Below are 27,524 nucleotides of genomic sequence, written 5' to 3'. Positions count from 1 at the left end.
GCCTCCCCTCCTCTTCCCCCTCCCCTTGCAGCATTATTCCGTGACGCGATTGGTTATAACCCCACGCTTCCACCCCCCCCGCGGTGGGCTCCTGTGATTGGCTATAGGAGGTGACTTGGGATTGGCCCAATAAGAGTGCAAGTCACTGGCGACTGGATGAGGTGGGGGGGGTTCATGTGACCTCCTCGCCACGCCGTGGGCCGCCTCTAGGTCGACTTGGCCGTCGCCACCACGAGGGGAGTGAAGAAGTTGGTGCTGTGGTGGTGGTGGAGGTGGTGATTGAGACCTCGGGGACGGTGATAACAAGAAGAAGAGTTGAGGTGGCGGGCGTGTGATGCTGAACTCGCCTGCCGGGGCTAACAGGTGCTCGCTCACAGCGATTTTGCTGTCACGGTCAATTTGAGATTGTTGTTGTTGTGGTCGTCGTGTTTGTTTGTGTGTCAGTGTGCCATGCCGGCCTTCATAGGTGCTGGTTAGCAGCACTTTCCCCAACAGTCTGTTCAGGATACACGGGGGCGTCTGTCTTTGTAAGTGTGCGTGTTTGTGCGTCTGTGTCGCAGGTATGTTTGCATCTGTGTAATAACACGTGTATGTGTGTTTCAGTATGTACACATTTATATTAAGTATATATAGATTTACCTGGATGTGTAAGTTTTTGTCAACGTGTTTGTGTGCGTGCGTTTCCGTAACCCCATGCAAGTGCAATTCTGTGTGTAATTGCGTACATGTATCAATATGAGCAGTGTTAATATTTGTCAATGTGTATGCATGTCTCCCTGTTCCTGTGTGTGTCCTTGTCGGTGTCTTTATTTCGTGTGCTCTCAAAGTGCACATAGCCTGGCACGATAACGTTGGTAACAAGTGAAGAATCGTGACTTTGTGTTTGAGCGCAATGTGTCAACTGAGCGATGAGTAAAAGAGAGGCATCGTTAAGCAAGGTAGACGGTGGTAAACTTTGATTTAAAGCTTTCGTGACTGCAGGGATTCATATTCTTGGTTTTTTCGGTAAAGTTACGTAGAAGGGAAACAATAAAAAAATAAAACAATACAAATTATCACGACGTTTCGACTGCAACACAAGCAATCATCATCAGGTGTGAAATTCACAGCAAGAAAATAAAAAATTAACCCTTAAAAACTAAGTTTTTCACTCTAAATCCTTTATATGCGTGGCGGCTAGAGTCCTCTCGTCCTCTGGCTTGAGATGGCTGCCACCTATGGGTCAGATGACTGTCTGCCAGCATTAAGCAATTGGTAATTAAATATTTAATTTTTTCCCCCTAAACAGTGTAAAATTTTGGAATTTTTTTTTCACGAAAATCAATTGTCACGCACAACGAGTCTGTGTGGAAAATGTCAGCTCGATTGGATCACTGGAAGTGGGTTAAAAAACGACCGAAAGATTTGCACGGTCGTAAGCAAGCACGCAAGCACGCAAGCAAGCAAGCGAACTTAATATAAAGGATTTAAAAATAAAAAATTATTGCTGTGGATTTCACATCTGATGATGATTGCTTGTGTTGCAGTCGAAACGTCGTGAGAATTTTTATGGTTTTATATTTGTATTACTTTATTATTTCCCTTCTACGTGACTTTACCGAAAGAACCAAGAATATGGTGGTAAACTTCATTAATCGAGTGGGCAGGAATGAGTGCGTTACGAACGAGCTATTTGAGTTGTGAGCAGTTATAGGAGTTTGAATAATTGCTGACCATTAGAACAACACTTTGTATTGGGGTGTGATTATCAAGCCTTATATGTTGTCGATGTTGGTGACCCAGTTAAGAACGACAGGAGTGATTTTGGGAATGTCTGAGATGCTGCCAGCGAATTACCAACGTGGGCGCTGTCGGGGAACAACGTGTCCCTTGGTGTGGCCTTGACAGCCACAGTTCCAAATGAGGGCTGTGTTTCATATTCCATCGGTGACCCCACTCCAGTGCAATGTTTAGATGCAATTCATAGCAGGCCACGTCGTCCTTGGTAGGTCCAATTCCCCCGAGGGGGGTTTGCGGTGGTATCAATGATGAGGCCCTTGTTTTGGGACGTTGTCCAAGGTTGTTCTCCACCGCGACTCAACGTTGAAGGAGGGCGCATTGAGAGAGCCTTTGCCCTGGTGCCAATAAAGGTTTGCGATATTTCAGGCGAGATAGCGGAGGGTTACACGAATTGTTGGTAGCTTCGAGTTGGCCACGATGGTGTGGAAAGTGCGTGCAATGTGTGTGCATCTCTTCTGACCTTCGGGGAGTGTTATGTGGGCTAAATACACATTCGTTCCATCAAGGTTGGTTTCACAGTGCTGGTCACGGGGGGGCATTGCTGTGTCGAATTGTGCGCCCACGAACTCTGTATGTGAGAGCTGCTCGACCAATCCGGTGGACAGTACTCGGCGTTCGAGTATATTGCATGTACTTTATCTGCGCCAATCTTCTTCTTTCGCATGGCTGATGTAGATGTTGAGCAAAAACTACAATTTCACATTCAGGTGGGCAAGCCAGACAACCGAGTCAGGAGCAGCGGAATGCATCGCTGTAATGTCTCCTTCTATTTGTGGATCGGGCATTGCGTCGTTATTTGTTGTATGGTCTGTTCTGGATGACCACAGTCGCACAATGGATAGTTTTTAATTTTCCATTTGAGCATCAGGTATCCGAATCTGCCATGGTTTGTAAGGATGTGATTTAGGGTGGACCATCTACTTTATAGAAGATCAAAACCAGGGATTTTCTGCATTGGGTAATTCACAAGGTGTTTGTTTGAGAGTTATTTTGAACTCTATTCAGCTCTCCAAACTTCATCAGGTTTGAACTTGCATTGTTGCAGGTGAAGCACATGGGTCCAAAAGGGCTTGCGTGACTTCAAGCGATGCTATTGACGTCCTGATGAATGGGGAGGCAACAGTTTTCCTCTGTGCCAATGCTGCCGTTCAAAGCGTGCAAGCTCCAGGACCCCACGTAGTAGCTTCTAACCTACTTCTGCCCTTTTCGTGTCTTTAAAATATTGTTTTCCAAAGGTCTGATTCCGGTTCAGAGTCCCATCCAGGCAATTTGGATTTACTTCGTATATCGCCTTTTAATTGCAGAATGTGACATTGAGCAGTTGAGTAGCAGATTTGTTGTCAAGGTGGAAGGCTTCCACAAATGTTTTGGATGGGTTCAGGTGAAGTTTCTAGTGGTGGGAATAATCCACCAAAATGTAGAGGTCCGTAGTTTTGGGGCGGCTGGTGGCTTGTAGTGGCTTGTGTGGCGAGTACCAATGTCCTCTGCAAAAACGAATTTCCTGTGTACTATGTCAGGCTGGTCGGTCGAGTTGACATTAAAGAGTGACGGTTAACATTGTGAAGAGGAGTCGTAGAATGGTTAAAGCACTTCTTTATTTCACCAACGCACAGCAACACTCGTTCCAAGACCAACCCCGAACACATTCCCCACAGCCCCTTTTAACCCCTCCATCTCCGCCCTCGCTCCCAAGACACATCCACGGCGGCCGGGCCTGGGCTGGGTGACGTCACTGCCCTTTGACCCCTGACCCCCATCTCACGCATTCCCCCGCGTGTGATTGGTGCGTGTTGTCGTGAGAGTGGAGATGTCGTGTCCGCATGGTGCGTGTGCGTGAGGGTGGCTCGCAGATCCATTACATCTGTGACGAATCGAAGTATTGTTAACATCAGTAATGAAAAGGTTTGAGTGGATTTTAGCAACACAGTGGGGTCAACATCTGCATCGTTTTTATATATTTATTAAGATGATCGCTGTGCAGTTGCACACGAGGTTGAACTGTCAATTGGCATAGATCATGTTCTGGTTTTCTGGCAGGTAGTCCAAAAGTTAAAAAGACATTGACAGTCGCTTAAAAGTGCAAATGTATGTCTTGTTTCGTGTTTTTACAAGGGCTTAAGCCTGGTCAGAGTGTGTGTTGAGAAGCTGCTTCATATCGGATTATTTTGTTTGTTCATTGCTGTAAAATTTTAAATTGCATTCGCATAGTCCCAAGTTAGTGATTTTTGTGCTTAATCTAGAACGCTCCTCCACCAATTCATATTTGTTAGCAAATGGCTGTGCAAAAGATGAATGCCAAATGCAAGCATTTTGTTAGTCAGGTTGCACAAGAGATATTACACAATTAGTTCACGAAATAAATACTATTTTAATTTTGTTGTTGCAAAATACGCATTGTACTGTATGTAAGCATGCAATCCGTACAATATATTAAACAATGATTTGCCAGTGTCCTTTTCTAATTGTGATTACTGAATATTTTCTCTGTTCAGTTTAACACGTAGGCTTTCGCGACCAATATCATCCATAATAGAGGTTTTTTGTTATGGCATGGCTCTCGAACACACCGGTGTGCTGTACTCGTGACGAATTGGCATGTTCTGTTTACGTGACAATCATTACTAGTTGCCTGTGTCGGGTGGTGGAGGGTTTTAACGACACACTTATATATTTATGCGATCTAACCCAAAACATCTCTTTTGGATTTTCTTTGTTGTTGGTAAACTGAAGTAGGCAAATGTCTAGTCGCCCCAACCATAGTGAGAAGTATACTGCATGTGGTGTGCCAGGTGCAGAAAGATTTCCTGGTTCACCACCCCGGATATACCCAGCTACAGTTATCACACCACAGTTAGTCATTGGCGGGTCGCATGTGGTGGGGTAAAGTGTGGATACTCCCACCTCTTCCGAGATGTTTGGCCAGCATGAAAGAGCGGGCCAGATACCTTCCGGAGGGGCTTTCTCACTCCCATTAGTGAAGACATCTGCGAGGAGTGGCGTGAGGCTGAAGTTACAGGTCTGTAGTAGCTTTACCTGTTCTATCACTGTGGATTGCAGACAAGGTGCCCTTGTTGCGTCTCCGTAAACCCAAGCTGTGCTTCGCATAGACTCTGGGCCACTTGAGCGTGGTTTTACTGCGCGCGCTTTGGCTGCAGAGTGAGTGACGCTGGGCGCCATGAGCCGGCTGGACGTGCTTTACCGCCGCCTACTTCTCACCAAGCTCTTCACGCATGGCTGGGGCCGGCCCGAGGACCTCAAAAGGTGAACGTGACTGCCTCTCTTCGCAATCCCTCCCTTCCAAAACTTTGTCCTGTCTTCTCTGTGCACGGCCTCGGCGGTTGAAACCGGACCGATGCAGCACCGATCGCTTTTGTTTAATTTTCACCGAATAGGCCACTTGTTGCTGGTCGTTGTGGATTTATCGTAAAATGCATTTTCGCAAGTGTTAATGTCAAACGGCCTTGGCCTGTTTGAATGTTTTGAGATGACTTCCACAGTCAGGTTGCTGTACAGTGAAGAGCAGCTTTCTTGCGATTATGTCCTCATGTAGGTGTCTGCAACCCACGCCCAATATGAATTGGTCACATACATTTCACACAAAGAATCTCAGTTAAACCAATACGTCAAAGATTCAAATTTTCCAACACCAAACATAGAATTTCATGAGAATTTCCTGTTTCTGCATGAGTGTAAAAATATAGATTGCCATTTTCTATCCACTGCTGGCTGGTTAATTCATGATGTGAATATGCACTGGTAATCCGTTCAAGACGAGCTCTAATATTATTCCCTGTCTGCATATGAGTCGTCACATAGTGCACATTCCCCTGCCTTGGCTGCCATTCTATCTCGATTTTTATCCTTTGTTATTTTTTTAGCAATGTTCCCAGCCCATGGCTTCTTGAGTTTTCTATATAGTGAGTGGCTCTCGTGAGATAAATCATGATATCTCGCAGACGCTGCTCCTCTTTTCTTCTTGCGGAAGGTCTCACAAGCGTAAGTTGTTGCATCTTAATTTGTATGTTCTGAAAACCCTTGTAAATATTCTCGGTTATCCTAAGAGGTTTAGTGAGGGGTGGGGAGGTAGTGGAAAAGAAAAATAGACAACTATTTTGGTGTGATTTTCTGGGTGTGCAGGATTTTTGAGTTCAGGAAGATGATCGGGAACCGGGAGAGATGCCAGCACCTGGTGCCACACGACTACCCCATCCACGTGGACAAGGTTCAAACCACAGCTGGCAGAACCACGTGACATTGTCTAGTTTAAACATGGTGCCCGTGCGTAGATTGTGTTGATACAGCTCCGACATGTGCAAAAGTTTTTTGAAGAGCATTCATCTTCATCTGCTGTGGAAGGAGGCTTTCAAAAATGTATTAATCTGCAGCAGCATGGTATATATGAATGTGTTTGACACACGTAAGGAGTTATCGATGAGCCACACCCACCAATGAATAAGAGTGCATTGAGTTGTACCAAGCTACAGGTTACCTTGAACATTTATCTAGTTGGGCTTGGCAGAGGATATAGTACATGTGATTTAAGCATTAAAGTTGACAGGATGCTTTATGAATATGAACTCAACAGTTTCAGAGAGGGACCCAAGCTAAAATAAACCCACTGAGACCTTGATTTCAACTTAGAATGGATTAGTTATCTTGTATGTCAAGATTTATGCAATTTGATCACCATGGTTGCCATTTGTTGAGGTTGGCCATCAACTATTAACAAGATTGACCATATCCAACTTTACAAGGTAAAAATCTTTACTCAAGCTAATAAAATGCAATTTTTGTATCTCTCAACTTCTCCCAGTGAGGGAAAGAAGATTATAGTTGTAGTTTTAGAATGTGGTGGCTGAAATTATTGATAAATCTGAGGCATGTTAAGTAAGAAATATAAGTAAACATAAGAACATTACCTCATCACGCTTGTTCCACATACTTGAGGAGTGTGTGATTTGCCAGGAAGATAAGCTCAGCGATCCACTATAGGGCCGTGCTATAGTTTGCCTTTCAAAAAAAGTCCGATCAGATTAAGGGGATGGTGTTGAAGAGGCCAACATACATAGCAATACTGGAGTAAGTTGTGTAGGTTACACTACAGTAAATCTAGACTCCAGAAAGCTATATCCACACTACATGGGAGATGCCGACAGCCTTAAGGCATGTATACCCATAGGCATGAGCCATGCTCCTATCCTCTAATGCATTAAAAGTGTCTTAAATTTCTTGGTCACAAATGTGTGTATAGCCACTTCAAGCAACCTATGTGCCTTTAAAAGTACAGTTTTTAGGTGTATCGTTTGACAATGGTGGCCATTTTGAAAAACAATATGGCTGCCATAAAATATAATTATAGCTTGGCTCGCTCCCTGAAAATATGTAGTTTATATATAACATCTTGTCAACCTTCACACTTATCACACATTCACAATTGTTTGAGAAATCTGCCCGATTGTACAGGGCTGCTGGTAGTTGCTGCAATAGCAAAGTAATGTTATGCTGCAACAGCGACGTTTAATGCTCGCGTGTAGCACTAACATGTCACGTGGCAGGTTTATGAGCAGTCCGATGTGCGGATCATGGAGGGGCACTTCACGTCGCCACTGCAGCACTACCTGCCCGGCATCATGCCGCCCGAGATCGTCACAGCCAGGTGAGACCATATCAGCGCTCACCCTGCCACCCATGCATCCAGGCTATCGGCTGATCTCCTGTGACTGTGACATCAGCCATATCGATACAGCAGGACACACGATACTGCAGATGGGTATACTTGAGTAAGGCTGTAACACCATATGAACCAATTATTGTGTCCAGTAGTAAATATATCGTTCCTTTGCCTTCCCTGTTCAGATTTCAATTCATTCTACCTTTGAAATGGAAGACAGCCAACAGGCCCGTGTGCATTCACCTGGCGGGAACTGGGGACCATGTGAGTTTGCATTTCTTGTTGATTGAGTCTTTCTCTGCATCCTCTTGAGTTTGACGATGGGTGGAGTCTTGTTGATTAAATATGTCTTGTCACTTTCTGTGTTGGCATATTGGTTAATGTGCTCACCACTTAGCCAGCTGTAGTCTACCATTAATTTACCACCACAGTCGCTCACAGACATCTGCAACCAGTTACTAGAGCGATCATCTGCTGTTGGCCATTGCGAGTTCTATCGTGGCTAATGAGTTAAACTACATATAAATCTACGGAGAGAAATCATTTGTGTGCATCGGTTCTGTAACACTTTACAACATGAATTGATTGAATTAGCGATAAAAACAGAAGTGCTCGAGCCAGGCATGTTAGGAAGCAGTGCATCCATAGGCCATGATGACATGACCGAGCTTGGATAGCGGCTCTGCTCGGTAGGGTGCATGCGATTCAGCCGGAATGATTAAGACAGCGAGACTGGTGCTTTTATCGGTGGTTAGTGATGATGATGAGTGTCTCTTAAATTTTGGTAAATGCTTTTGATCATGTTTGTAAAGGGCAAATCCATGATAGCAATACAGCTTTATACAAAGTTTTGTTCATGTTGGATCATCTTTATGAGAGTCGTTGCACCTCCCATTACAGACAAACGGATGGACAGTGCTCATGAATACATGCTTTGAACATTGGTTAGCAATAATTTCTAATTACCTGCACTTGAAAAAAACATAACTTTTCCTATGTAAACACAATCGGTGAGGCCGAGAATACTGTTGGGGTGAATCGCTGTGTTGTCGGCCCCCCGTGCGCGCCGTTGTGTGTTGGACTGTGCACATGGCTGCGCGTGTTCGCGCTCACACCGTTCTCGCTGTCCTGCAGTACTTCTGGCGGCGACGCGCGCTCATGGCACGACCCATGATCAAGGAGGCCGGAATCTCGTCACTGCTGCTGGAAAACCCCTACTATATCCTCCGCCAAGCCCAACTGTGGGCTGCATTAGTTTCAGCCACGTGTGTTTACAATTGAGTGCTAATAGGCTGCTGCTTAGGGGAGGATGCGGTGGCACATTTTTTTGTCTGGCCATGGCAAACATCAGTTGCGTGAGTGCTTTCTGAACCAGGCTTAGCACCATGCCCCCCACGTCACCAATTTGTATTTACCAGCATGGTGAAGCATGGAGGGAAAAAAAACACGGCCAATATGGTGTGAGGATGTCTTCATCCAGCACTGGAGTGGCAAAGGGCCTCAAGTTATTATATCTTAAAAAAATAGTTTTTAACAAAGTTTTTCGTCATGAACAGTTTCTTCCCGGTGTTATATTTAAAAAATGGCAGCTTTATTGTACGAAATATGTGGACCAGTTTCAAGCTCTACACACTCGTCAGCAAACCAAATCTGTAATGCAGTTGCCTGGATTTTGTAGGCAACCACGAATACGAAGTGTCTGTGCGCTTACATAATTATTAATAATAGAGAATCCCTTTGTCAATTCACTAATAGATGAAGGCCTCCTCACAGTTTATTCGACCACACTTAACCACGCTGACAAGTGTGGGTTGATAAAGGCGGGTGAGGGCCCATGACCAGTTCAGTCATCCCTCGCCTTTGATGTTAGCCATGACCGGGACTCAAACTCAGGTTCAAAGCACAGTGCCCGAGCAACTGTATGTATGTATGTTGAACTTTTTTCGCAACGTACGTAGCCAACTGTGCTAATCAGAGGTGTATATGAAATGGAAACTGGTAACACATTACAATTGAAGTTGTATATCTTTCCAAATATTTGACTTCTACCCTGTGGCCGAATGGTCTGTTGAGCTTCTGAAGCTAACACGATGACACCCGTGCTACCGTGTGAACCTTGACCCTCGGGGATTCCACATGGCTACAGGAAGCCCAAAGCCCAAGTGTAAGTACTGCAACAATGAAAACGGTCTAAAAATGCTGCACATAATTGAGATAAAAGTTGTTTAAGATGGCATGGACACCGGTACAATTAGACATACAAATTGTACACAGGAAATGTGGTACATGATAGGTTGAGAGATATAAACTATACACTGTTGTACTTTGTGGGCATTTAAAACAGTATTTACACACTGTATACCTGTGACCACATATCCAGGAATGCCCTCAATCTCAGATTTCAGAAGATTAGCAGGATTTTGGGCCTGGATAGTGCTTTGGTGGCCAGGTACCATTTACAGAACAGGTTGTGTGATAGGCTGCTCCGTTGGCAGGAGAGGGCAGTTTGGCAAAATCCCTTCTACGGTACATCTACCTTCACAAACCTGTACTGACCAGTGTGGTGAAGTATGGTCATACGACCCATACAGCATTGGGAGGCCCTCACCAAACAGTGTATTGATGAGATAACTTTACGTGTAAATGTACGGCGTCTATTTACAGCTCATCAACAAGGTTCAGTAGATACAACTTGAGGGGCTCGCCCAGATTTTACAGGGATTTACCTCATTTAATCCGGTGGTTGCAGGCCAGGTTATGAGATCACGTGGGGATCCCAGCTTTAACAAGAGTCGCTGTGCTACATGAGAAACAAGCTTACTGGCCAGCAAGTCTGTAATCATTGTGTGCACCAACAAGTTGGCTGACCTATTTTAAATGCAATACTATACAGTTGGATTCGTATACCTTGGCAGTTTTTAGCACATCTGAAGATTCTGTACTGACAAAGTGAGCGTATTCATTTTGTAGAGAGAGGCATTCGGTCACAGGCAGAGGAAACGCAGAAGATTATCTCGTGGGAGTGTGTCTGTTTCTTGGTACTTTACAGTTTTCTCCCACGTTCATAAGAATGCTCTAAATGCAGTTGGCCAGACATTCAAGCAGAAGTCTATTGAAAAGCAAGAACAGTCTTGATCAAGACACAGTGAGGCCTTGCCAGATGTTTTTCAAGCATCAGTACAGAAATTAATAATAGCTGAAATGCCAGATGTTTAGTGGAACATGCTTATGAGGTCATTAACAGTGAATTACCATTTTTAAAATTAATATTGTTGAAAATATGTACTGTGTTTTTTTTCAATAAGCAACACAACATATTTCCACCTAAGGTCATAACAACAAGTGAACAATTCTGCTCTGGGCCTATGGACTCCGTACTCCTGTAATTTCATTTATTGATCCAGCATTTACCCAGGAGAGCCTCACTGTCTCATGCCTATTTTAGACGTGGCCCTGCATTGGCAAGTTTGACCAATCCCATTTGAAGAAATATTGTAAGTTTGGGAGGAAACCATCATGCACATGAGGAAATAACACTCAAAGGTCTTAAAGGATGAGTTTGCAAACCCACCTGCTGTACTGCCACCACCTGGTCACCTCACAACCCCCACTGGGTTTGGTAATTTCACAAATATACAATAAAAAAGATGCTTTTCTGAAGACACCACCTCGGTGCCCCACAGACGCGTTTCTCCCAAAGGGCGATGCCCCCTTCCTAGGATCCACCAACCTCCACAGGATCATTCTAGACATCAGTCACCATGGGGTCACGGCTAAAAGGGCGAGGATCGAAAGGGGAGCCACGGTGGTGAGATGTTAACTACCTCGCCTGGTATGCAGGAGGTCGTGGGTTCGATCCCGACCCTGATGCCTGCTGTGTATTTTGAATTTGCACTTGTTCCCAGTGGTCACGTGTATTTTTTCTCTGGGTCCTCTGCATTTAGAAACACGTGTTTAGAGTATTTGGCTGTTATACATTTTCACGTGATTATAAGCCACTTCGTTGAGCGATGATTTATGGCCAAGTCGCATCGGAAAAAGAGCTGTATAGCTCAGTGGGCCTTGGTAAATTTAATATTATTTATTTTTAATTGGTAACACCTCCATGTGTTGTGGGATGCCGTGTGCTTGTGTGTGTGTGTGTGCAGGCGCTCGAGCCTGCGGAACGTGTCAGATCTGTTCGTAATGGGCGGCGCCCTCATCCTCGAGTCGGCCGCGCTGCTGCACTGGCTGGAACGTGAAGGCTACGGGCCGCTTGCAATGACCGGCATCTCCATGGGCGGACACGTGCGTACTATTGCATTTACCTGTTCCATTCGTTCCGAATTACCATGAGAGATGGCAAAATGGAATTCATGGCTTGTAGAAGATACGCAATTTGTTGATATGCAAGTCATTTACGGCACAATAAGGGTGCGTTTGTGCGTGTGTGACGAGCGTTGGTTGCTGTGGTTAGCATGCTGCGCTACGAACCTAGCGACCCCGAGTTTCATTCCCCCTCATTGCCACCAACATCGTTGACGATTATATGAACCAGTCCTGGGCCTCACCTAGGCCGACTTGGCCACCCACCCCCTTGTGTGCCGTGTTGGCCTTCATAGGTGTCCGTTCGCAGCACTTGCCCCAGCAGTCTGTTAAAGGCTATACGGGTCATCTTTGTTTTTGTGCAGATGGCCTCCCTGGCTGTCACCAATTGGCCCAAGCCAATCCCACTGGTGCCTTGCCTCTCCTGGTCCACAGCCTCCGCCGTCTTCACCACCGTGAGTTGGCGCAACCCGGATAAAGACACACTCATCTCTGCATTCGTTTTCCGTTCAATATATAGTGAATCCAACTGAGTCGCAGACGTTCTTTAGAGGCAACACTTTTATTGTAACATCAACCCATTAACACAAAGGGGTAACTGCCCCTTCACCAGATACAGCCTAGGGTGGTGACCACCCAGTTAACTACTCTATACGTAGGAGTTACAGCTACGACGGGTCAGACCCTCACTCGGGTCCCCGACCACGTGTTGATGTCTCGTAGGACATAGAGCTTCCAGCTTGTAGAATGCAGCGACCCCGGTCCCTCTCAGGGACCCACCTTTTATTCTCCCGGGTCAGGGGCCACTCCACCCTTGGCCCCGCCTGCCTTCTCGAGCGTTTTAGCTCCCGATCCCTCTCGAGAGCTCTCCCCGGACATGTGATCACGTGGCTACGGGGTCAACCAGAGTGCCATGGCCCGGGGCAACCCTGCCCCTGGGTTGACACTCTCCCACTCCCCCTTGTGGGAGCCCGCACTACACGCTATGTGTGGTGCCCGCGCTATCCAGGTGCTCACCAAGCCCCGCTAGGGCTGGTACTACACCCACCTACGGGGTGTACGTGATGACAGTGCATCGCACGCTGTGCTGTGCGAGAGCCGACCTCGCACAGCAACCCACCCGGTGCTGTCCGCAATGTAGGGACATCGCACGCCACGGCCCTCTCGGCCCGGCACCATACAGTGACATCCCCAATGTCACTACAAATATATAACCAGGCAAGAGACCATGAGATGAACCATATGCTATTCAAGGAAAACCTGAGTCAACACAAAGTATTGGAGTAAGCACGTGATTAAATAGTCAACAACAATAGTGTACAAAACCAAGAGTGTAGAATGTAGCACGCAACTAGGTCCCTGTTACATAAGGTTTAGCCATTCTCACCTGCCTGGAGGGCAGGTGAGAATGGCCACGTCAAGTAATTACATTGCCATTTCATTTTCATAGCCCGAAAACCACCGTCGTCACTGACATTACTTTGTCACTGACGAATGCTGCATATATGATAAGCTTATAATTGTCCTTGACGATTACAGCTTTGTGCAGTCTGATGGATATGCAGTTTTCCTATATAGGTTAATCGGCAGTTTTTACAGGGAAAAAAACTGTTGTTAATAAACTAAGAAGTGCAGTGGCCCTTCATCATAGTTGTAGAATCTGATTCACCCCATTTTCCAGGGTGGAGCACTCTAGTGATGGAGCACATTTGGGTTCCTCTGTTAAGAGGTTTTGGTGCTGTTTACCAATAAAAAAAACTGGAAGCCCTGCCTTACTTTAGTAACACATCACGTGAATGAATGCAGACACCCAAGGGCACAGAGAGCACAATGGGTCGGGCATTATCCTATAGCAGGGGTCGGCAACCTGCGGCTCCAGAGCCGCATGCGGCTCTTTAAGGACTGCTTTGTGACGTCATGAACATGCATTGCAGCTCTTGAAATATTGAATATTTTACCGCATGACAAAAAAATGGCTCATTATTTTGGTTGCAGACCCCTGGCCTCGAATATAGGTGGAGAATATACATGGCTCCCTTCTTGAGCCATATCTGACCCACGGCCACATGAGGCCTACCACTTTTAAACAGCCCACAAACAATATTTATTGGTGAATGCAAGCATCTTAGCCACACTACTAATCGGGTGCTAGAGGGGAATATATCTGGCATGGCAGCATTGTGCTCCTACTTTTCCCGGGCTCAGCTACTTCGGTCACAGCAAGGGCCTCTTGTAATGACAGAAGTGACTGAGGTGTGTGTCAGTGTGTGAGCCGTAAAATGTATTTGAAAGTCACGACCGGTGCCCAGGAAGGAAACATTTCCCCATCCCTGGCCGAGAAGGTGATTTCCGAGACACCGTGTCAGCATTGTGTGGTCAAACCTGCCGTGCCGTGCAGTGCAGCAGAGACAATCCGACGACTGCGTGTTGATGTTCCCGTCGCCCGCCCCTACTCCACTCCCCATCCAGGGCGTGCTGAGCCACGCCGTGAACTGGCGGCAGCTGGAGCAGCAGTACGCGTCGGAGAGCGAGTACGAGGAGGAAATCACGCGCCTGCTGGAGTACTGCGGGGTACGCTCAGCCAGACGATCATTGTCATCGTGACAGTAATACGTTATCATCACAATTACCATTGTGATTTATTTTCATCCCTATCACCATTACTATTATCACCATAACTATCATCATCACTGCAATAGATTTATTCAATAATCACCATCACTGTCATCATTATTGTCATTGCCATCAAGACTGTTATCATAATTATGTACGCTACCATAATTATCATAGTTTATTTTATATAATATATTGCTATGATAATCCATTAACAATGTCTTCATCGTCAACACTACCATCATCGTCCTCATCATTTTTTTACATAATTACTACTTGCATTGTCATCAATGCCATCGTGTTGGCATTATATTGCGCTTTCCACAGTAATAGGGGCCTTACAAGTCCATAGACGATGGTTGTTTGCATAAATTGCAACTGAAGCTGGCATGACATCTCAGGTATGATTTTCCTGGATGCAGACAATTGTCAGATTTCCAATTCACTCATTTAAATAAGTGTAATATATTTAGACTAAATATTGTTTTGGAAAATGAATATGAAGGATACACATGTACACAGCTACAGCATTTAGGATGTAGTGAATGCGAAGAAATTACATGCGATAGCAAACAGCTCTAATCAGGATGATACTTTGCAAACAATCCATACATTGCAGAATACCAATGCCAGGTTGTTACAGAGAAACAAATTTATTTTGTAAAATGGTAAGTTGCCCAATTTATATGTTATTAATAAATTGAGTAATTGTTTTCATCTTCCTCGTGGAAACTCCAGTGAATGGCATTAGGCCCTTCACTAGCAATACAACGAATATTATTCTGCTTCTGCGATCGACACTTGGACCACGACCCATTGAAATGCAACTGCTTATTCAAGTCAGACTGGGTCACCCAGTATATACTCAACTCCAGTGAACACCGTTTCAGAAATGTATGGGTCATCTTCTAAACAGCTGTGGTCATGCACTGTCCGTCTGTTACTGACAGATGGATTCTTTCAGGATGGGCCAAGACTTTGTGCGACAATCGTCGGACACCCTCAACGGCCTACACAACCTCCAGCATTCGGACAGTGCCCAGAACCTTCCGATTGGCCGTCCAGATTACAGAGACGGGGCCCAGGGTGTGATTGACAGGCGAGTGGGCGGGACCGTGAAACTGATGGATGGGATGAAAGATGTGGCCGAAGCGAGTCACAACTTGAATCTGATTGGCCATCGAGCCAAAAGCGGGCATGAGACTGTGAATGTGATTGGTCAGTCCAGCAGTGCCCTAGCTGGAGGCGGTGCCACCATGAGTTTTGTGGGTGGCATGGCGGCCGGCAACGTGACCGCAAGCGGCTCGGCGAAAACGAGCAGCAGAAGGGAGGAGGGAAAACACAAGCGGCGCGAGGACGAGAGGAGGAAGGCATTTCTGAGGAAGGAGTCGCTGCTCTTCATGAAGGGCGTCATGGACGAGTGCACGCACGTCGGCAACTTTTCTGGTGCGCGCTGGAATCGAGACGGAGCAATTTGGGGAGATGTGGTACAGGCCAGCGTGTGGGGTCAGCAGTTATAAGAAATGAATGGGCTTACGTTTAATATAGACCACCACTGACCCTGAATCGTTGGGGTAGAGCAGTGGAGAATTGGTTCTCACAATGTGCTATGTATCTGGCAACTTGAGATTGATTCCCAGCTTTGGCTATCATCAGTGGTGAGTGATATCTGAAGCAGTCCTGGGCACCCCTTTCACCAATCTGTACTGACCAATGTGGTGAAGTATGATCAACTGTTGTAAATTAATATAATATAACTCTTAACACTGTGATGGGACTGATTACAGACCCAACCTACCATTACCAGTTATCTAAACATGCCCTGAGCTACTGTAAGGTCAATTTAGCATGAAATTATGCATTACATTTAAAACTGGGACACAAGGTGGTTAGAAGTGCATTGTTCTGGTTACATCACCCCTTCACTGCCTGGCAGGCCTTAATAGATGTTCACTAACATCACTTGCCACAACAGCTGTACCGTGGTGGTGTGGTGGCATAGTGGATAGTGTACTGGAGTATGAAATCGGTGACCTAAATTAGCATCGGTGAAATTAGTACCTGGTGCGATGTGTAAACATCAACAAAGAGGAGACGAAATAATCCGGGCGTGGTTCTGACTACACCACCCCCTCGTGTGCCATGCTGGAGCTTATATAACTTAACAGAACTTCCCCCAGCAGTCTGTAAAAATGCAATTTCATGAATCCTCGTTTTTTGGGTTTTCTATATACACACACGTGTGTGTGTATTCATGTGTACATATAGGTAGATTATTGCACGCAGGATTCTGGGGCATGTAAACGGATTGGGGAGGTCTTTCAATAACAGTGGATTGATCATGGCTGACGATGTGTACGTGCGTAAATGCGCGTGTAACACTGGCAGTGCCCGTGGACCCAAGCCTCATCATTGTGGTGCAGGCAACGCAAGACGCGTACATACCGCGGGCGGGCGTGCGCGACCTGCATGAGATCTGGCCGGGCTGTGAAGTTCGCTACCTGGATGGAGGACACATCAGCACATACCTCTTCTCACAGAGCCAGTTCAGGTGAGTGCGAGATATGGGCCCACACCACTTGGGTCTGTGTCATGACATCTACGTTATGAGATGCGGGATGTATTGCTATGCAAGCTGTAAATCCTTTTTTTTTCTTCTGCAATTGTATCCCGATTGTGCTACTGGTGTCACCTCATGAGATTTAGAATCCATTCTGAGCAGTGCAATCCTTGGAATTAGAGACCTGCTCACGGGAGTGGATATCACAGAGCAGCGACCTGTGAAATCCCTTTGTGACCTCTAGTTTGCACAGCAGGGGGCATCACTTTCCCACCTCTTTTGCCACAGAGTAATGTTTGTCACATGACGGACAAAGCAATATTTTTCATTAACAGTGCTGTAACAAATTTAGTGTAAGACAAAATTAATGTGATGGGTGTCTTTTTTTGTGTAATAATTCGTTATCAGACTGAGACCAATCTATTTTAATTATGAGCTGCTTGGATTTAACCCCAAGGTCTCAACGATACCAGCTTGGCACATTGACCTCTGAGCCACCGGACACCTCAAAATCCACCCATTTATTATTGTCAGAGAAGGAATCTGCATGAGATACTCGACTGTTGGGTAATTGGGTGGCAGGAGGACGCAGTACATAAAGAAGAATTCTATCTTCATGTTGGATTTTGAGGCCCTCATCCAGCAGTGGATTGACAAGGGGCTGTACACGTGCACTAATATGTAAATACTACGTGGCCTCAGTGTAAATCAGGTTGGCAATGTTGGCACCCTTTGTTGGTGGAAGGCGATGGCGATCGTAATTGGCAAAGGTGTAAAGTAACTTAATGTGATTTATCTCACAGGCAGGCGATCTATGATGCATTCAGCCGCTACGTGAGGAAGTATCCCGATGCCTGGAGATAGCGCAACCGCTTCGCATGTCATCAAGCTGGTCGCACGTGCAACACCATTTTGTTTTTGTTTTTTTATCTTAACTGCCGCTACCAGCAAAAGTGCCATTTAATACATTTTTCAGGCTGTATCGTTAACTGCAATGTCCACTCGTGGGAATTTTGTGTTTTATTTTAAGGGTCTCAGCTAGCACTGGCCAATGTGCTGCATTGTTGTCGAAAATAAGAAGGGACAATATGGGTTGCTGATTTGAGTTTAGGGTGCTAACGCATGCTGTGGCACAAAGCCATTCTGGCCAATAAGTGTCTCTTTTCAGCTAACAAGGTGAGTTTCTGTTGATCTCGTTGAATGTTTTTCAAGTCCGCTTCTTTGGGCGACTATATTCTGTCCCAGCTTAATGGAGGAGACAGCAGTAAAAGATTGTAAACTTCATCCTTTTTATACCACACTTCCACCGTGAAATGCGGTGTTTTTAAGTGTATTAATATGTTGTACTTAGCTGAACTAAAATATTGCAGGGAGTTCAGTCCGTCCATCACTTGCATAGGTGCACAGTGTATCCTCCCTTGTCGCCCTCGAGCTCATTGAGGAGAGGATGCCTCGCTTGGTTCCGGTCATGAATTGTCTGTCACCTCCGTCCTCTTGGATTTTCCCTCGTCAAGGCCATGAAACATGGCGATTTTAGATATATAAACGCACTTGCCTAAATCTCGTCAAAGCTGATCGCTTACTCCCCTTTGTGGGCAACTGGGATGGCATCTTACAATCAAGTTTGTGCTCGACACCAATTTTTATTTATTAAACAGTGCAAACCTGTGTTTTTTTAGCTGTGCAGAACACTTACATTGTCATACCAAGTTACTGTATTGTCTATAATAAAAACTGTTGCTGGTGATTACCAGCAATCTATTTTTACCTTTTTTATTTATTTTACTAGGTAAGGCCCACTGAGCTATATAGCTCTTTTCAGAAGCGACCTGGCAACAAATGATAGCTCAACAAAGTGGCTTACGTGGAAAGTTATAGCAGCCAAATACTCTACATCGCCAAAGTTATCATGGCCTTTATGAAGGCACCAGCAGTAAATTGCATTTATTTTCCGTAAATTGAACATGGTGATTTCTTTACAATTTGTTTTTATGTATCAGAGATTTGTGCCTAGTAATTGTTGATCATGCCTTTTTGAAATATGCAATGTTTATAGAGTATGAGTGCTTATAGTTTTACATTGGAAAACAGTATAAATGAGTAAATTGCCAAGTGACGTAACTCTAATTTTAAAATCGATGACTTTACTGTGCAAATCGCTGCAAATTATGTTGCTGATTTTGCTTCGTTCACATTTGTGCATGTAGGGTTTCATAATATGCTATTTTGCAATGAGTGATGGCTTTTGAAGGCAGTGCTATTGTCAACGACAACGTCTTGATGTACTGAGTGAGGACCGTGGTGGACTTTGTGCAACCATGGTGCCTTGCAGTGAGTGACATGTACTTGCCCAAAAAAATCTGTTAACTTGAAATTTACACCATACGCCACTTGAACACCGTGCGAGTTCAGCATCCGTGTGTAAAATGTTATTCAATATTTCAATGCAGGCTGTGATATTACTTGGGTTGTTGCAGTAAAGCTATGAAATGCAGGTTATTTGGTATAATCATTGATTTTGGTCACGTCGTTGGCTGCTTACCCGCCAAAATGTTTTATAGTGATACTCAATTAATAATTAACAGACCCTTATCAATCCACTACTGGATGAAAGCTTCCCCATATTTTTTCAGTCGGGGACGTTGATTGACTATATGTACTTAACTACGCTGATCAATGTGGGTTGGTGAATGGCGCGCATACGACCAAATCAGATGTCACCCACCACAGGTGTAAGCTGTGGCCCGCAATTTAACTCAGGGTTCATCGCACAGCACGCTAACCTCTGCACCACATCGTCACCATATTTGATGTACATTCTCATAAAGCTGTTTTGCTTTGTGATAAGTCGGTAATTTAGTCAATTCCCCATGTTGCCCTCCTTTGCAATGTATTCAAACTCATTGCTCTTGAGTGGCTTTCAAGCACAGATATTCGCTTAACTGCATTACTCCCATGTAACATTGTCAAGTCGTCTCCTTGGTCTTTGAGCAAAGTTGACCGATAACTAAAACCACATCCCTGGGTATCTTGACCAAAATCGCAATTTCTGTTCGTTCGTGTTCTTTCTGATGCGTTGCCCAATGAAGCGGTGCACGTTGTGTAACGCTCTTGCAAGCCCTCCTTTTGTGAGCTCTGCATTTGACGGTGGGGCGATGCTGTCCATTGCTGCCAGGCAACTTCTGCAGGCCTTATTTTGCCTCGTAGTCGGCAGATGCCACCCACCCCTTCATTGAGCAGTGGATTGAGAATGGCTGTCGATGGTGGTGTTGCTGTGACGGTGCTTGCACCAAGTGAAAACATCACCGCCGTGTTGTCTTAGACCAGTTTTGTTTTATTTATAAAAGCAAATTCAATAAAGATTTGAACAAAAATGATTTCACGTGTTTATTGGGTTATAACAATGACTGTATTATGTATTTTGTCAATGTTATGCGAATACTGTAGTGTCTAGAGCGAGATGTATTGTGCCATTGTGGTATTGCAAAGGATGGTGATGTCAGAGACCATCCCAGCAGTGGATAGATCATGGTTGGTAATAGCATCAGTGGAAATACATTGCTTCATGAGTTCATAAATGAATTGAATGACGTGTTAGAATGAACGTCTTTCAATTTTTACGTGTTGGATTACTATGCTCCGACATGGATGTTCCCTGCCTTCAACCCACACGAACCAGAATAAAGTACAGTATCGTATTGTCGAATTACCTCTACGATCTACATGGGGGGGGGGGCTCTCATCCAGCAGTGGACTGGCCATGTTTGATGATACGTATTAATCTGGGAGCGCCACGGTGGCGAGATGTTAACTCCCTCGCCTGGTATGCAGTAGGTCGTGGTTTCGGTCCTGACTCCTGCTGTATATTTGTGGTTTGCGTGTCTCCCCGTTGCCACGTGGGTTTTTCTCCGGGCTGCTATCAGTGCGATACTTCCACGTTGAGCTGTCATCTGTAGTCAGGTCGCCTTTGAAGAAGAGCCATATAGCAGAGGTGTGGACTCGAGTCATGTGACTTGGACTCGAGTCAGACTCGAGTCATGAATTTGATGACTTGCGACTCGACTTGGACTTGCATAACAATGACTTTGTCCCACCTATGAGATGTGGACTCGAGTCATGTGACTTGGACTCGAGTCAGACTCGAGTCATGAATTTGATGACTTGCGACTCGACTTGGACTTGCATAACAATGACTTTGTCCCACCTCTGCCATATAGTTCAGTGGGCCTTTACCCGATGAAATACAAAGTTTAGTTTTTAATCCGCTCATTGACTCACGAGTTCGTGGTGGAAATTCCACATCGTCAGGGGCCAGCCTCTTCCCACTGGACGTGCACCGTAATCTTACGAGCTCGCAAACTGCATACTGTACCGCAATTGTGTTTGATGTAGGGTACAATATTCTACTCCAACCTTAGAACACGGCAGCAGTAACCCCAGGCAAAAAACGTGTATTGTTTAAAAAAGAAAGGCCGGTCATGTTACGGCCTCGCAGTCGTCGGCCGCATGATGATTTCACTGCAGGCCACCACCGGCACTCGAGACGCCGCAAGAGAGACACGTGGACTTTCACTCGCCGCGCGTGACGTCACACAGCGAGCGCCACGTACGACCCCCACCCCCTTCTCTCTCTGCACCGTCGTCATGACGTCACCGCCACCAGTTTGACTCGCACACGTCACATCTACCGCCGGCACCCACGGAGGAGCGCGATGACGTCATGACACGTTACACCCTGACCGTGCGCGATGACGTCACGACACGTGATACACCCTGACCGTGCGCGATGACGTCACGACACGTTACACACCCTGACCGTGCGTGATAACGTCACGACACGTTACACCCTGACCGTGCGCGATGACGTCACTCGCGCTCCGCCAGCGCGACACAAATTTCGCGTGCGCGGCTCTCGAGAGTTTTGCTGCCCGCCCCCTCTCAGTGCATTGCGGCGGACGCGAGGGATGACGTCACGCGTGGCGTGACGTCATCGCGCAGGCATGCGCCCTCCTCGCACTCATGGCGGCGAGACCATGTGCGCGGCGTGGTAGCGGCGGCGGCTCTGTCGACTTCTAGCGCGTCTGGCTCTCTTGAGTTTGAACCCCGTGGCCTCCAGCACTACTGCCCGAGCGAGCCTCGCATGGAGTGAGCCGGGCGGGCGAGGCTGGTCGCTGGCGGGAAGGGTTAGAGCAGGAGGCGAGCAGGAGAAGGCGGGCGGCACCACGGGGTCGGTCGGTGGTGGGTCTTGTGTGTGCTGGGCGCCCTCGCCTCGTGTCTCGCTTTCTCCCTTCCCTTTAAATTCATAACGTTTTTATTTACTTGTGAGCGTCGCGTTAATTGCTCTTAAGCGAAGGGCCCAAGCACGCTGCTGCTTGCTGCTGTTGGCTCGCGATTTGTTTTCGAGAGGAATAAGTAAAAGAGGCGTGGGATTGGAATAAGTCGGGTGAGGGCCTCAACGTGGCCGCTCGCGACGTGGTGCGGCACCACACAGAGGCCGTGCATCATCGCACGGTGCTCGAGTTCCACCTCTGAGCGTTGGTCGCAGCTTTTGAATTTCTCTTTGGCGAGCAACAGCGAAGCCCCCGTGGGCCATGTCGGCCCAGGTCGAAGCGCCGGGCCCAGTGGCCGAGTTGGGCCCAGCAGCAGGCCCCAGCAGAGGCAACGCCACCACCACTGCCAGCAAAAGCAGCGGCAAGAATAACACCTCGACCTGCAACGTTACCCCCACTGCCGTCAGCGGCGGCCACAACAGCACCGCCAGCGGTGTCAACAGCACCGCGACCACCGCAACAAGCAGTAGTGGTGGCGACAAGGAGAACGTGGACGCGTCCCGCGAGGGGGATGCGGAGAGGGAAGACGCCGCGGCCGCCGTGGCCCCCCTGGTGAAGGCGAAGGAGTTCGTGGAGGCCCCCCCGCCCAAGGTGAACCCGTGGACGACTCGCAAGATGACGGTGGCGGTGAGCGCCGTGCCGGAGACCACCGTGCGTCCATCGCCGCTCGTTGAGGAGGACCCTCTACCAGGTTCGTGGTGGTTGTGGTAGAGCTCTGGGTCAAGCCTGAAGTCGTAGTACTGATACATAATAATGGGGCCGTTTGTGTGGCTACGAAAGCCACGTGGAGTTTCTGCGCGGCCCTCTGCGGGAGAATTTTGTTTCGCGATGTTTGTCCAGATCCTTTAAAAATAAAAACAGGCCTCAGACGACTTCCCTCGGATGAAATTCATCGTTTGGTTTTTACCGTTCTCATTCCAAAACCATAACCCGTCCGTTACCCCCTGCACGACCGTGTTAATTAGTTTCGTTTCCGATTTTTTTTATAAGCGCGAATGATAAAGAACCACTAACGGGTGAGCAAAACCCAAAAGATCTTTCGATTGGACGAAGCTCGTGGACGTTGGTTGCTTCCATTTAAATGCAGATTTTTTTTTTCCAGTTGATGGGCGGTTGAGATTGTTGCAGCTGGATGAGAGTGGCAGAGAACCGGTTCACAGAGAAAATGCCGGAAAGCCCGGAGCAAACGTGCCCCCCGGGGCCGGCGAGGAAGAGAAGGCCCACGTGGGGCTGGCTGGCTAGCTCACAGCATCTCCCATAGCACGACCACGCTGCCACCCCCCACAGAGATCTGTACAAGGCATGGGGAAGTGCTCTTCCTGAGCACACGTTTAAGACTCGTGATAAGAAGAATGGCCATTGACCATGGATTGGTCGCCCATCATATTTGTGAAATAATTGATGGGGAAAAAGTTAAAGGCAATGTTATTGACGGATGTATCGAGGGTTTTTTTTAAGTGGCACAGTAAGCCAAGAGGGTGGTAGTGGCATTACTTCGCCTGGGCACGGGTGCCTCGCCAATGCGTCAAACCATGAACATCATTGGGTGATGTTTCGTTTCACTGCGTTAAATTACAAAGTGAAAGGCGTTTTTACACAAAATACAACGAACGGCCACGGATAAGCATTTAAGGCCCTGTAAGGAAAAATTAAGTATACGCAACAATGACCTGCGGTGCATGGGGGAGAACTATCCAGCAGTGGATTGACAAAAGGGCTCCACAATTGCATGTGCAACAGTCATCCCAGGACCGCTTTAAGTACCACATCCGCACGAACGTGCAATTTTGTGGAGGGGGGCTGTGTTGTGCTCGTGTGGTCGAGAACTGTTTTGCTATTTTGCTACATTGCTCAAGCTTGGATATAGGTGTACTTAGGAAATTTAAACGTATATACTTTAGATTTATTTATTTTGGTGATTTGCATACTTTTCCTATAATTTGAACTACTACAGTTTTTTGTATTGTTGTAACTCTCTGATCCGCCCCTTACTGGACAATTGAAAAATAGCTTCATAGCTCATCCGATTTCTCCAGGTTAAATAAACATTCTGATATTCTTGGCTGGCAACTGGAACCCCCAAGAGTTTCGTGATTGAAGTACAATGTTTACGAAATTGTTGTGATGTCACTCTCCACAAACGCGTGACTACCGCCCAGTTTCCTCGAATCAGGCACAGCTGCGTGAAGGAGTGAATAATTTCTTGTCCTCATGTAAATAATGATTGTTGTAATTAACCACCCGTGTCAATGTACTCTTGAAATATTTTCATTAATAGGTGGATCTTGGCCTCAGAGCCTCATCACATAAGGACCTGATAAATTAGACCCAAGAAACAACTTCAATAGAATTCATACTCTTTGGTTTTTTCGGTAAAGTCACGTAGGTAAAAAATTAAAATAAATTAAATCACGACGTTTCGGGCACAACACAAGCGTCTTTCAGGTGAATCCTTGCAGTCACGAAAACTTCAAATCTAGAATCAAGAGAATTCACTTTAGAGCAGTGTTCCTCACACTTTTTTCGCCTGCAGACCACTCAGCGGATGCACGGCCCACACAGCTGACCCCTGGTGACAAAATGCATTAACTTGCCTCTAAATACCACTCAAACGTAATGAATCATATTTCCGGAACATGAAAAAAAATACGCAGCCTAAAGGGTTTTTAGTGGGGGGGGGGGGGGCATTTAGATCAAAGGGTTAGGGTCGTTTAATCCAGATTAGTTTACCGAACTTCATTTTTAAATTAACTATACTTCATTTTAAATTAACTAGAAGTAACATTAATGTCTTAAACAAAAGCTATAAACATTGTCATAATTTCTGGATCAACCTGTATTTGCATCGCAAGCCAGCGGGGGACCACCTTGGAGGACTGTTGTGGACCCACCGGTGGTCCGGGAACCCCGCACTTTGAAAAACGCTGCTCTCGAGCATTCTCACCACAACATCTCAGTGGTCTCGAAATAGTGGTTAGTCAGTTGCCAGCTGGTAAATACATTGTGCAAGATGTAAATATTTTAAGTCGTCTTGTCCAGATTTAATTGTTGGAGTAATCCACATTTACATAGTTTAAGTCGAGTGATTGAATGTTGGGTGAGTATAATATATTTTCAGATATAGCCCTGCTAGGCTTTGGGGGGCATTTGCAGGGGAGCTAGACCAATTGTCTTTTGAGTCTGCATTAATTTCTGTATTTTCCCTTTCCAATTAATTCGTTAAGAATGCGGTGTATATAAAGGATACCAGTGTGTCAATTTATGACTGACACTGTAAATATTTTATATTTTTATTATTCCTGTATCGTAAATCTGCACTCATTACAGTCTGATGGCTGTGGCTATTGTAAATGGCTGTACATTCAATTGTATGTTGAAATAAAATTGGAGTTTACAAATTAAACGGCGTGTACAGCACACACACAGGCTACCCATATTTTGAAAAATGTACCAGTATAATTTCCCAGCCTTGAATTTTACCCTTGTGAGATGATGTTCACCGCTAATTCACTGCCATGTCTCTAAACCCTGTCCTGGGAGCTCCTTTCACGCTCGCCGGCAGGATTTCAGCGGCACCATTTGAAAGGTCTCGCTTCTAACCAGGCCACTTGGGCAGTTGAACCCTAAGGAGTGGCCGTAATCGTGGCGTGTGATAAACTCGGCACTTAATCCCAGCTAGAGGATTATGGTCTGAAAGAGGCGTCTGCATCTGCAGGGGAGCCATAATGAGCATGTGCTTCCATTCACACACCGCTAATTGCCCACGAAACGCACAGCCCTTGTGCGCGTTTATAATTAATACGCCTGTTTTAAACCTGATCAGCTACTTGTGTGTTGAATGCGTTTATCTCACGGTACACAAGTGCACTTAAGTGCTGCCAAAAGGGATCGCATCTGACATAACACAATCTAGGAGGCGGTCGGATCTGTTGAAAGCAGGCAGATTTTCATTGCTGGCTCATGGCACGCATTAAGGGGATGGTGCAGCTTTTTAGCCTAATGCCTGATTACAGCGCATTTTGGATTTATAGCGCATCTTAATGCCACCATCTCAGAAAAGGTATGCGTATAGTCTAGATAGAGGATAAACAAAGGAACAAAGGGAGTTCTTGGACCTAAATTTGAACTGAGGCTGAGAATCAACAGCACTGATAACTGGGGGGAAAGCGTTTCCAGAGTGGAGGCAGCAGAGGAGAAATAAGCGTACTCGGCAAAGGTTGATAAAAAAAAAATCCTTTGTCCATCGCGGCGGGTTGTGTGACATTGCTTTTGCCTCCACTTGGGATGAGGAGTTTGCGTGTGCACGAATCTTGGCTGGCAGTGTAGAGCCTCTGAAACACCCGGCCACTACTGTGGCACCCTCTGTGCCCCAGGCAGCCGTGAGTGGTGCACTCACCGCAGCTGTCGGCGTGCAAATCGGCGGAGTGCGTCTCGAGGCGTAAGGGCGGCAGGGGGCGTGCGTCGTCACGCCCTCCAGCAGGGCCTGCACAGCGTGCTGGAGGAGAGAAACCACCGCATGGTTACATAATGCGGCGTGTGCATGGATTTTCACGATCTGCGAGGTTTCGAGTGTCGCGCCTGCGACACAGATGATGGACGGGCCAATGCACCAGGAACAGGAATAGCTGAAAAGGGTTTCAGTGGAGTCCCTTCCCGTGCTGCTGTTTGCTAGGTAGACTTCAGGCCCTGCACCCGCAGTTTAGACCGCTGAACGTGGCCCGTTGAAAGCATTTGGTTCGTCCGGCCAAGTTGGCCAACTTTTGTGAAATGTTCTTCCAAAACACACCCAAGCCACTGTTTACAGTATTTCTTTGAAAAATTGTTTAGGGTAGTGGCAACGCGAGGTTTTAATGGGTGCTTTTTCAATTTCCGAGGTGATTAGGATTGGCCCTCGCAATGTGAATTTTTTTTTAGATGCTATCACATAGATAGTGATTCCAAATGAGTTGTGAAAGAAGGGTTGGTACAACCCTTAAGCAGGCGTGTGTGTCGCTGTACTTTACAACAGCTGTGCAAGCAGTATTGTTGATTTTAAACCAAAGATAGCACTGGGAGGAATCGATTGGTGTAGATCAATTGGCCTTCATTTTAATGCACAGTGGCTAAAATTACCAAAGTTACTTTGTCACTTTAGCACGAGTGCTGCCAACCAACCAGGTCCAATGTCGTTTGCATGCGTTTCAAACATGCATTTTGAACTTTAATCCGAGGCGGGCTCAATAACCAGTGAGGGCAACACTTTTTCCCAAGTTTTAAGTTTGGATTT

The 27,524-nt window shown here is 46.2% G+C and overlaps 2 protein-coding genes across 10 annotated transcripts in view; both read left to right on the top strand.

The window, feature by feature from the left end:
- The first annotated feature begins 111 nt into the window (after positions 1-111).
- Positions 112-20,295, top strand: ABHD18 (abhydrolase domain containing 18). 6 transcript variants are annotated; one of them, XM_078863102.1, is made up of 14 exons: positions 117-363; positions 4,837-5,040; positions 5,917-6,001; positions 7,335-7,435; positions 7,636-7,714; positions 8,585-8,671; positions 9,589-9,614; positions 11,599-11,737; positions 12,121-12,210; positions 14,225-14,326; positions 15,319-15,467; positions 15,597-15,814; positions 16,757-16,919; positions 17,732-20,295. In XM_078863102.1, the coding sequence occupies exons 2-14, from the start codon at positions 4,955-4,957 to the stop codon at positions 17,790-17,792; spliced, it is 1,386 nt and encodes a 461-aa protein (XP_078719228.1). In that variant the 5' UTR covers positions 117-363; positions 4,837-4,954; the 3' UTR covers positions 17,793-20,295. The 6 variants fall into 6 exon arrangements, 4 of the variants coding, with proteins under 4 accessions (XP_078719227.1, XP_078719228.1, XP_078719226.1 ...); XR_013637386.1 differs by having other exon boundaries at positions 112-363; positions 15,319-15,814; positions 16,792-16,919; positions 17,736-17,777; XR_013637385.1 differs by having other exon boundaries at positions 113-363; positions 15,319-15,814; positions 16,792-16,919.
- A 1,634-nt stretch (positions 20,296-21,929) lies between these two features.
- LOC144936170 (la-related protein 1B-like) overlaps positions 21,930-27,524 on the top strand; it is a 38,103-nt gene continuing 32,508 nt past the window's right edge. For all 4 annotated transcript variants that reach the window (XM_078863098.1, XM_078863097.1, XM_078863096.1 and 1 more), the window contains exon 1: positions 21,930-22,949. In XM_078863098.1, coding sequence (XP_078719224.1) covers positions 22,520-22,949 — 430 coding nt within the window. In that variant the 5' untranslated portion in view covers positions 21,930-22,519. The remainder of the gene's footprint in view (positions 22,950-27,524) is intronic.

This window comes from Lampetra fluviatilis, chromosome 15 (genome assembly GCF_964198595.1).
Source record: "Lampetra fluviatilis chromosome 15, kcLamFluv1.1, whole genome shotgun sequence".
Taxonomy (NCBI): domain Eukaryota; kingdom Metazoa; phylum Chordata; class Hyperoartia; order Petromyzontiformes; family Petromyzontidae; genus Lampetra; species Lampetra fluviatilis.
Note: the sequence above shows the minus strand (reverse complement) of the source record. Positions and strands in the feature narration are given on the sequence as shown.